This window comes from Schistocerca americana, chromosome 4 (assembly GCF_021461395.2).
Source record: "Schistocerca americana isolate TAMUIC-IGC-003095 chromosome 4, iqSchAmer2.1, whole genome shotgun sequence".
In the NCBI taxonomy this organism is placed as follows: domain Eukaryota; kingdom Metazoa; phylum Arthropoda; class Insecta; order Orthoptera; family Acrididae; genus Schistocerca; species Schistocerca americana.
The window spans coordinates 758,105,065-758,117,334 of NC_060122.1; the positions used below are offsets into that span (position 1 = coordinate 758,105,065).

Genomic DNA, 12,270 nt, shown 5'->3' on the forward strand with positions numbered 1-12,270 from the left:
TCATGAAAATGTGTGTCACATTCGCAAACTCTTCGGTCTTGGCGAACCGTTAGACCAGTTCTGCACTTTATCGTTTTATGGTAGGTTCATATTGATTATTCCAAGTCTAACCAACCACGATGATTTTTTTTTTCCAGTAAAGAATTGTCCGTGTTCCCATTTCAGTCAAATCGTGCCCCCCCCCCCCCCCCTCCACCCCCACCCTCCTCTCTCTCGAGTCTAGTTGCCCGGGACAAATGCTTCGGACACTTGCTTTCAATGTGATCCAATATATGACACGATTTTGTCACACCACAGTTGCCTGTGCATTACTCACTGCCTGTTCACAATTGAATGGTCGAATACACATCTGTTGTTTCCTGTTAGTTCATGCTGCCACCACTGTTACTGCTCTAACATCGCTTTTACGCCAGGATTAAAATTACTTTTGGAATTTTTTGGACGGACAGTGTACTTATACCCTTTGATTAAACGAATAATGGAGACAACGTTACAGGTAGGGCAACCACAGTTATGAGTAGTCATCTTGGTTATTAATAAACCGCTTCAGCCTCTCTGACCCATTGCCATTCCCAGTCTTTGAATTTTCTGTAGGATGTTAGTTACCTTTGTTCTCCTTCTAGTGTCTCTTATTAGAAGCCTATTCTCAGCAACTGTTCCTTCGTGGCCGATTGTGTCTGCTGTAGTTGAACACTTGCTTTGGTCAAGGTCATAGTTTTCAGACCTTAGGTTGTAACGGCACTTATTATAGACATTAGCCTTCAGCTTATTTGGGACGTAGTTCTTGCTCAGAATGAATTTATTTCTGGAATGCTAAACAACTCAGTCCTAGCATGTGAGGAATTTCTGCACTGTGATTGGTTTTTTGTTTAATTTTGTGGCCAAGATAGGTGTGTTCATCAACTGCTTCTATAGACTGGTTTCCAACTAAGTGGTTGGTTATCTGCGCTTGTTTTACTGATGTTCATTTCCAAGCTAATCTTCACAGTGCCAAGATTTAGTTCTTCAGTCATACGCTTTCGTTCTTCCAAATCTTCACTTATTAGCACATCATTGGCAAAGTGCAGGTGGTTCAGATATGAGCTACTGATTTTTATTCATCCATTATTCCAGTCTAGTGATTTGAAGACTTCTTTCAATGCAAGGGGTAACTCCTTTGCCAAACAGAATCTTTCTGGTGAAAATGTATTCATCCACTCTGTCACTCTTGCTTGTTCGTAGATGTATTCAAGCTCTTTATATATCTTTTAACATATCCTGGCATTTTACAGGGTCTTTACGACTGTCTGTGTCTCCATTGAGTCGAAAGGTTTCCGGTAAGCTATAAAAGCCAAACGGATTCTGGTGTAATACTCACTTATTTTCTCAAGAAGAATACAAATAGTCTGCATGTGATCCATAGTATAAAAACCTTTCTGAAATGCTGCTTTCTCAACAATTTAAAAGAAATCCAGTACTCTTGTGAGGTGGTTAGTTATATTAACAGTCAGGAGTTTGTAAAGATCTCATAGCAAACTTACCGAATGATATATCTCCAAGTTTTCATTATCACACTTTTTGAAGTGGTATTCTTCTAGAGCCAATGCATCTGTCAATTAGTATACATTTACTGCATTTAATATCTCTCTTCAAATGCAGCCAACATAACTGATGTCATGGTTGCCTTAGGAATGTTGATTGTAGGCTGTATAGTACCTATCTTGTTTTACTTAACCAATTCAGGCCTGAGTTTTTTCTGGACAAAGGGAAATTTTTGTTTATACTTTAATGGTCTTAGGTGATTTTTAATGATTTAGATGCATGATTTATGCAAATATATATACCTGTTTCCAATATATATTTTGAACATTTGGCTTCTTTTTATGGGCAAAAATTAATAATTTTAAAATATTCATTGTTGAAATAAATAAATTGATAATTTAGTAATTGCTGTGCAAAACAACAATAATAATATTCAATTATACAGTGAAGTATGCTAACCAACAACTTCCATGATTTCTGGCAATCACAAGCTGCTGCACACTGCTACATTCACTTTCTGATATTTTTACTGTGGTGGGCAACAGGTGGGAGCGCTCATGCATGATGAAAAGATCGAAAATTCACAGACGAGTACATGAAGTTTTCATTGAGCAAAAATGTTTCTGTTGCAGCTAATACACAGTTAATATTAATCTACACAATTGTAGCCAAGGGTTCTGAAAGGGTTACTTTTTCGAACTATTCATCTCCTTACATTTCAGTCACTGTCTTAATCCAGGTCTAGTTATGTTTAGGTAATTGAGACTGAACTTTAATATACATGATTGAGGTTTTCATAGAAATAACTGTGATAATATCTGACCTTGCACACATTTGCTGACTATACATACACAGATCTTTGCATAATAATTCTAGTATTTTTTGACAGAAATATTATTGTTTAATCAGTCAGTTTGAACACGGATCAAACCCAGGGCCTTCTATGTCAAGTAAAACCTCAAACATGCTGGCCTATTATTTAAGCTAAGGGGACAGAAGACAGAAAGATTCTCTATAAACTAAATTCACAATAATGTGTCACATTTACAACTCACCAGCTACAGGACTTACAACTCTTTTAATCTCTGCAGAGAAGATTTTCGAAATAAACTTTTTTCTTGGTCTTGGATGATTGAAGAAGATTTGAAGGTATTCTGAGTGGACTACTGTAGTCATGATACAATGTCCTGTACAAACTGATCGTCTCTACGTATGGAGCACCAGCAAGCTCACTGCTGACTGATGCACAGGGTTTGGTATGGTGTGTGGTAAACTTGGCACATGCATATTGCTTAAAGAGCTACTTTGTAAAGAAGATTGATGTGCAAGTAACACACTGTGATGCTGAAATAAAATCTCGAGTGGCTAGGACATCCCATTGAGTAGACCGGTCACCTGATGCAAGTCTTTTAGTTCACGCCACTTCGACGACTTGTGTGTCTCATGACGATAATGACATCACAATACCCAGTCCCTGAGCAGAGAAAATCTCTGACCCAGCCAGGAATCAGACAAAGTCCACTCCACTCATTACCAATTCTGTGATATTGCTTTACCGCATCTTAGGTCTCCTATGTGAATACTGAGACTGTCAAACATCACCAGTCAAAGCTGATATTCTTGACTGAAGAATAATATTAAGAAAGCCTGTAGTAGATCAAGAGCTTGCTGAGATACAAACACTTGTTGTCTGAAGAATAAATTAGGTGAGGAATAGAACACCAAAGTAAATCCACTACAGCATCCAAACCTCAGGATCTGACTAACAATGTGAACAACAAATTAGACTCAACAGACTGCAGATGCCTTGCTGCCTCAACAGTGAAATGGGGTATCCAACAATCATCTGCCTGCAACTGTGGAATTTAAAACTAGGCTGTTGGTTGTATCACCTTTTAAGTGTCTCACCAAGAGGTAAGCAGACGAGAAAGAAGATGTTTTTGATTTGTCCAAGAACCTGGACTGCATATTATAGTCATTATGCATAGCTGCTTTTTAATTTTAGTTGAAAATCGATCTCATTAGTCTGTGTCCTCTTTTTGGTGGCATACGATCAGAAAATAAAATTCTGATGTTCCAAATATTTCTATTTTACAGGATGCTGTCTGTACAAGGTAACTATTAGTTCTTATTAGGAAAAGAGGTAGCTATATCCATGTTTATTTGCGTAGACTTCCTCTGAGCTTTTTGAGTCCAGACCTGATAAGAATGGAGTAGGAGCTGCTGCTTCTGGAATATTTGTAATCTGTCTGCTGTTAACATCCACTTCCCATTGCTGATGATAGTAAAATAAAAAAACAACATAAGATTTTATATCCACTAAACCTGTACTTTTATCATCTGGAAGTTGTTTCTCTACAGCATAATTCTTCAGAACCACTTGAAAATGACTTACCAGAATGGTCAAGGCAGTAGTGGACTAAAGGATTTACAGAACAACTGGTGTGCTTTTACAGTAATTAAATTAATCCCATCGCTACAACAGTAATAAGTTATATTTATAACTGTCCAACAATACAAAATTACAATTACTTCATAAAATAATATTCCGTTCCATTAAAATTAAGACATACTCTATAATGCACTTTACTGTACATATAAAGTGAATCGAATAATAAATGGCTTTTTCAATTATATCATGATTTAAAATTTATGTTATATAAATTATAAACAGTTATATTACACTTATGGGCAGCTGTATTGCACTCACATTATGATGAACTATAAAGTTTACAACCTATTCATTTTCAGTCAAAACAGCATGCTAGAAGGAAGTATTTACATTCTCCACATAGCAGAAGAATGTGTGCTTATAAGCAGTTGATAGTAGATCAGAGTAAGAGAAATGGTAAACAAAACTCCTCTTATCAGAAAAAATTCCCTTTTGTCGAGATATGTCTCTTACAAAAATGATTTCCGAAATTAAAGTTAAAGTCCCTACTTTCAGTGACAAGATACAATGGAGGATCGTTGCTGTAACTTACATAAATTATTTTTGTTTTATAAAATATGAAATTCTTTAGAAAGCCTAGGACAGTTTCATATCCAGGCTGTGAAATAGTGGAAAAATTTAAGCCAATATCCATTTGCTAATTAGATGATGGCTATGTTACCTAGTGCTAGTTTCATTCTGAGGAAAATTATATTCATTCTTTGTGTTGAAGACCTCAGTCATAAACTCATTCTATAACTTTTATCAAAGTGTCTTGGAAATATGCTCAAGGTGATTATATACACATGTACATGTAGACTATTGTATGCGATAGACCCTTAGGCTGCAAACATCCTGGTACAGCTTTAGAGCAGGTCTTGAAGGGGCAATAGATGGATCTGGAGGCCATGGTTAGTACAGCACCTCCTTGCGTCTACCACCTGTAAAACAAAGAAAAGAAAGAAAAAGAAATGCTGGACAACTGACTGCTACAAGATGTTGTTGACTCTGCTGTAATTACCGAGGGAAAATTGTCAGTTGATGTTAGTTTGAAAATGGCAAAGCAATCGATAGTGATTAGCTGCTGCGTGGGAGTGCTCTGTAATTCATAAATATGAAGTATCATCAGTGGTTTCATGATGAAGGTATATTTTTCTCAGAATTAAAATGTCAGATTTTTCATCAACAGAACTTCATAAAATTATGAAGCATTAATTGTAGCCTTAAACTATTTTTGGTAGGCATTAGTAAAATGCAGTACACACTGCCAGTAGATTGCTACATCTACATCTACATCACAAATCACTGAAGTGCGTGGCAGAGGCTACTAGCTACTGGACTACAAGTAAGATTAAACTAGGGTCCACAGCACCACTCCCCACCTTTTATTAGCATACTAATATTCTATGCCCAACCACTGAAACTGTCACCTGGCAAGTGTCACCTGGCAAGTGTCACCTGGCAAGTGTCACCTGGCAAGTGTCACCTGGCAAGTGTCACCTGGCAAGTGTCACCTGGCAAGTGTCACCTGGCAAGTGTCACCTGGCAAGTGTCACCTGGCAAGTGTCACCTGGCAAGTGTCACCTGGCAAGTGTCACCTGGCAAGTGTCACCTGGCAAGTGTCACCTGGCAAGTGTCACCTGGCAAGTGTCACCTGGCAAGTGTCACCTGGCAAGTGTCACCTGGCAAGTGTCACCTGGCAAGTGTCACCTGGCAAGTGTCACCTGGCAAGTGTCACCTGGCAAGTGTCACCTGGCAAGTGTCACCTGGCAAGTGTCACCTGGCAAGTGTCACCTGGCAAGTGTCACCTGGCAAGTGTCACCTGGCAAGTGTCACCTGGCAAGTGTCACCTGGCAAGTGTCACCTGGCAAGTGTCACCTGGCAAGTGTCACCTGGCAAGTGTCACCTGGCAAGTGTCACCTGGCAAGTGTCACCTGGCAAGTGTCACCTGGCAAGTGTCACCTGGCAAGTGTCACCTGGCAAGTGTCACCTGGCAAGTGTCACCTGGCAAGTGTCACCTGGCAAGTGTCACCTGGCAAGTGTCACCTGGCAAGTGTCACCTGGCAAGTGTCACCTGGCAAGTGTCACCTGGCAAGTGTCACCTGGCAAGTGTCACCTGGCAAGTGTCACCTGGCAAGTGTCACCTGGCAAGTGTCACCTGGCAAGTGTCACCTGGCTGTGTACCATGGTTTGGCAGTGCATGTTACTGGAGCGCGACTAACATTAGCAACACATGTAAGGTTATGATCCAAAGGAAATAAAGATTGGCTGCTACTGGGCACTGAAATATATCAATGGAGAAAGTTGAAAATATGTGCCAGACAGGGACTAGAACCTAGATTTTTCTGTTTCTGATGAATGGTCACCTAGCCTGCCTCGGCCATTTGGATATGGTCCCTGACTGACTCAGATTTCAAACTCATCCACATGCTAGTGACATTTTGCCCCCGATCATTACCCTAACTACCTGCAGCAACTTTCTAATTCCTAAAAGCATTTGTTTATGTTTGTGCATCTGCACTGAAGGTTATCACTGGGCAGCCTTGCCCTAGTTATACACATGCAGAGCCTATTCTTTTGGACATGCCCTCAGTTATTTGTTGAATGTTTTCCAATTTCTGTCTTTAATCTCTACCTCTACGCCTCCCTCAAGTACCATGGAAAGTAACATGTCCCATCATACTGCACCACCTTCTCAATATTTTCCACGTTTCTTTCCCCAATGATCTTGTGGAGAACCTTCCAGTTCCTTAGCTTATCAGTCCATTTAATTTTCTACATCCTTCAATAGAGCCAGATCTCGAACATTTCAATTCTCGTTTTTAATGATTTCACTTCCTTACAATGATGTATTCCAAACATACATTCTAAGAAATTTCTACCTCAAATGAAGGCCAAAGTTTGATACTAGCAGACTTATTTTGGCCACAAATGCTCTCCTTCCTTGTGCTGATCTCCCTCCTATGTTGTCCCTGCTTTGTCCGTCATTTGTTATTTGGCTTCTAAGGAAGAAGATATCATTCATCTGTTTGAAAGTCTCCAAGTTTGATGTTTCACTGTTCTCATTTCTGCTACACCTCACCTCATTATTTTTGTCTGTCTTTAATGTACTCTCAGCCCACAGTGTGTGCTCATTAAGCTCTTTATTCCATTCAGCAGGTTCTGCAATTCTTCCTTGTTTTATCTTTGAAGGTTCAACAAATCTACTAAAGCCATTGTCTTCCCTACACCTGGCTCTCCGCTTTTGGAGTTTTATCAGAGTGTAAGGGTTCCTTACTAGACAGGGGATAACTAAAAAAACTATGGATGATATAACCACTTTAAATATCTGCTGTAAGCTGTCAAATTCTTTATTGAAGATGACCTTTATTCCATCATGTATTATATTACATTATGTACTGAATACAAGAACACATTTTGTAATTCATCACATAAATACATTGGTGTTAACAAATGGCTTTTAAGTTCTTGCTTAATGTATGTAGCAGGATAATCTGTCCTTGCTTCCACAGACTTAAACATAGGTGTTATAAAAATGGGGCAACAGGCAATGCTCAAAGAATAGGCTTAGACCATTACATTTTATAGTCTGTCTATGTATACAAGCATAGAGAGCCATAGTTGTATAACAACAGTATTGCACAATTAAGTACCTGTCATTATTATTGATGAAAAATATTTCATAGTGTAAGTTAAGATTACTTACAACAGTGTTGCTAATACAATTACATCTGGTTGATGGTATTGACAGTGGCATTAGGCTGTTTGCCGATGATGCTGTAGTCTGCAGAAAAGTAGTATCACGCGAAAGTTGTGAACAAATCAAAGACGATTTGCAGAAAATAAATGCATGGTGTAATGACTGGCAGTTATCTCTCAATATTAGTAAGTGTAGCCTACTGCGTATAACAAGGCAAAAATCCCCATTAATGTATGAGTACAAAATAAATGCCCAGTCTTTGGAAGCGGTAACATCCGTCAAGTATCTGGGTATGACTATACGAAATGATTTCAAATAGAATGATAATATTACACAAGAAATGGGTAAGGCGAACTCTAGATTGTGCTTTATTGGTAGAATCCTGAAGAAATGGAGTCCTTCAACAAAGTAAATAGCTTACAATATGTTAGCTTGTCCAGTCAGAGTATTGGATGTCTGTATGGGACCCTTACCAGTCTAGTCCTATTCAAGAGATTGAGAAGGTCAAAAGAAGAGCGACAAAATTCGTGACTGGTACATTTAGCCATCGTGAGAGTGTTACAAATCTCATAGAAAGATTGAAGTCGGACACACTTGCAGATACACGGTACGCTAAACGGAAGGGGCAGCTCTCTGAATTCCGAAATCCGATCTTCACAGACGATGTGGAGCATATATTATTACCACCAACTTTCAAATTGCGCAATGATCACCAATCACAGATAAGAAAATTAGAGCTTATACTGAGGCCTTCAGACAGTCGTTTTCCCCCCCGCACGATCCGCGAGTGGAACAGGGGGGCAGATATGACTATGGCGTGAATTGTGCCCTCTGCCACACACCGCTTGGTGGCTAGCAGAGTATATATGTATATGTAGATTTAGATGTAGATGCATTCATTATTGTTGCATAAAATATATCAAGGTCTTGTTAAAAATTATGCCAATGGTCAAAGTGGTCTCTCATGTTTGTTAGTTGGTGTGATACTTAAATACCCACAATAATGTCACCATTAGAATGAAGCAAAATCGTTGTTACTGTATTAAATATAGTGTGATTTCATAACATTGTCGTAACAGTAAAAGGTAGTCCCTTGTGTTCATTAACTCAAATGGAACTGCAGTTGCTAGAAAACCTTGTTATGTACGTCTGTTGAAATTGTTTACATAAATGTCCTTAGTACAATGAATTACAATGGTTATGGTTGTATACAATATACAATCTTTCTGTTATAATCTTCTTTGTCATCTATAAAAATGACCCCTTGTATTCATTTTGCTAATGTGGTAATTTAAAATTCAGATTAATATCACAAATACAATGTTGTATAACAGACATTACCACACAAAAAATAAAGCTCTGCAGCACTGCTAGATATTATGGGGTAAAAGCAGTCATTTGTGTTCATTTGCTCATATGGTGCTTAAAGTGTGACTAAAGTTTTCCAAAGACCTCATGTTTGTCAAATCTGTCTGGTCGTTTAATATTTAAGGGGGCTGTTTTTTCAGATGCTGGCATATTCAAGCTCCTGCAAAGTGTTCTTTTAATTTTGTGTTTGCACCTAATATGGTGTGGCTGTTTTCTCTCAAATGTGAGATCTTTTAGAGTCATCAGTCTTCTTACTACCATGACTTCCTCTCCTGTCACTATCTTCATCTCAGAGTAGCACTTGTGAACTACATCCTCAATTATTTCTTGGATATATTCCAATATCTTCTTCCTCTGCAGTTTCTGCCCTCTACAGCTCCCTCCAGTACCATGGAAGTCATACCTTCACGTCGTAACAGATGTCCTATCCTCCTGTCCCCTCTTCTCAGTGTTTTATATATATTTCTTTCCTCTCTGGTTCTGCAGAGAACCTACTATTCCTTACCTTATTAGTCCACCTGATTTTCAACATTCATCTGGAGCAGCACATCTCAAATGCTTCATTTCTCTTCTGTTCTGGTTTCCCCCCTCAGTCGGTGATTCACTATCATACAATGCTGTGTTCCAAATGTACTATCTCAGAAATTTCTTCCTCAAATTAAGGCGTATGTTTGATACTAGTAACTTCTCGTGGTCAGGAAAGCCCCTTTTGCCAGTGCTAGTTGTTTTTGAGGTGCTCCATCCATCACTGGTTATTTTGATTCCTAGGTAGCAGAAGTCCTAAACTTCTTCTATTTTGTGACCATCAATCCTGATAATTTTCTTGCTGTTTTCATTTCTGCTACCTGTCATGACTTCTGTCTTTCTTTTATTTACTCTCAATTCATATTCTGTACTCATGAGACTGTTCATTCCATTCAAGAGATCATGTACTTTTTCTTCACTTCCACTAGGATAGCATTTCTTTGATGTACAGATTGAACAATAGGGAAAAGACAATATCCCTGACTTACACTGTTTTTAACCCAACCACTTTGTTCTTGGTCATCCACTCTTATCATTCCCTCTTTGTTCTTATACACATTGTATATTACCCACCACTCCCTGTAGCTTACCCCTATTTTACTCAGAATTTCTAACATCTTGTACCATACTACATTGTCAAACGCTTTTTCCGGGTTAACAAATCACATGAGCATGTCTCGATTTAGCAAAAAACTTTCCTTCTCATAATATTGTCTCAATTTTTCTTTAGTCTTGCTTCCATTATCAACCACAACGTCAGAAATGCTTGTCTCATGCCTTTACTTTTTCTAAAGCCAAACTGATTGTTATCTAACAACCTCAATTTTCTCTTCCATTCTTCTGTATATTATTATTGTCAGCAACTTGTATGCATGAGCTGTTAAGCTAATTTTGCAATAAATCTCGCACTTGTCAGCTCTTGCAGTCTTCAGAATTGTGTGGGTGATACTTTTCCAAAGTCAGAAAATACGTTGCCAGACCCGTATATTCTACTCACCAACATGAACAGTCTATTTTTTTTTTTTTGCCACTTTCCTCAATGATTTTCGAAATTCTGATGGAATGTTATCTATCCTTTCTGCCTCACTCGATTCTAAATCCTCCAAAGCTCACTTAAATCCAATACTGGATGCCAATTCTCTTCTAAATTGATTCCTGTTTTTGCTTCTATAATGTCAGACAAAGCTTCCCCCGCACAGAGGCCTTAAATGTACTCTTCCCACCTATTCACTCTCTCCTCAGCATTTAACAGTGGAATTTCTGTTGCACTCTTTAATATTAGCACCCTTGCTTATAATGTCACTGATAGTTTTTTTGACTTTCCTATTTGCTGAGTCAGTCCTTCTGACAATGCTTTCTTTTTCAATTTCTTCACACTTTTCATGCAGCCATTTCATCTTAGCTTCCCTGCACTTCCTATTTATTTCATTTCTCAGTGATTTGTATTTCTGTGTTCCTGAATTTCCCTGAACATTTTTGTACTTTCTGCTTTCATCGGTCAACTGAAGTATTTCTTCTGTATCCATGGTTACCTCAAGTTACCTTCTTTGTACCTGCGTTTTTCTTTCCAACTTCTGTGATTGTACTTTGAGATTTCCATTCCTCTTAAACTGTAGTGCTACTGAGCTATTCATTACTGGTGTATCTATAGCCTTAAAGAACTTCAAGCATATCTCCTGATTCCTTAATACTTCCACATCCCACTTCTTTGTGTATTGATTCTTCCTGATTAATGTCTTTAACTTCAGCCTACTCTTCATCACTACTACATTGTGATCTGAGTCTGTATCGCCTCCTAGGTATGCCTTACAATCCAATATCTGACTACAGAATCTGCATCTGACTATGATGTAATCTAACTGAAATCTTCCCATATCATCCATCCTTTTCCAAGTATACCACCTCCCCTAGTGATTCTTGAAGAGATTATTCTCTCTATTACTATCTGAAATTTGTAACGAAACTCAATTAGTTGTTCTCCTCTCCCATTCCTTGTTCCAAGCCCATATTCTCCAGTAACATTTTATTCTACTCCTTCCCCTACAACTGCATTCCACTCCCCCATGACTATTAGATTTTCATCTCCCTTTACATACTGTATTACCTTTTCGGTATCATATTTTTTCTGTATTTCTTCATATTCTCATAATCATTTTTCTGCTGCTGTTGATATTACACTGCACTCAGCTGACCAAAAATCCTTGTCTTATTTTCATTTCACTTCAATAACCCATACTATGTTCAGATTAAGCCTTTGTTAAATCTTAGTATACATTTTAAGGAACATGTCAGAGGGTGAGAATAAGCCATTAACATGATGCGCATAGACTGAGGGAAGACAGACAATCTGCATTAGACATAAACAAAACATTAAAAATTTTACACACAACTAGTAAGGGAAAACCATGAACATTTTGGAGGAGATCAAAGTATAGTCATATTTTAAGTACCAGATGAACCAGCAGATACAACTGACTGCTTTTACCATCATGACGTCTGGCAGTGCTGTGGAGCTACGTTATTTTGTTTGGTAGTGTCTGTAGTACTATATTAAATTTGTGATGTTAATGTGAATTTTAAATGTGAATTAGTAGAATCGATACAGGGGACAAACGAATGTAGTTGATTGTATTATAGATGATACTGAAAACTATTTCAACCAATTTTTGTAACAAGGTTTTTGAACAACTGCAATAAAATTTTAAGTACCATGTTAACTAATGAA

General features: G+C 38.1%; 1 protein-coding gene across 1 annotated transcript in view; it reads right to left on the reverse strand.

The window, feature by feature from the left end:
* Positions 1-3,948: 3,948 nt before the first annotated feature.
* Positions 3,949-12,270, reverse strand: part of LOC124612898 — a 322,527-nt gene continuing 314,205 nt past the window's right edge. The window contains exon 10 of the mRNA XM_047141362.1: positions 3,949-4,893. Coding sequence (XP_046997318.1) covers positions 4,865-4,893 — 29 coding nt within the window. The 3' untranslated portion in view covers positions 3,949-4,864. The remainder of the gene's footprint in view (positions 4,894-12,270) is intronic.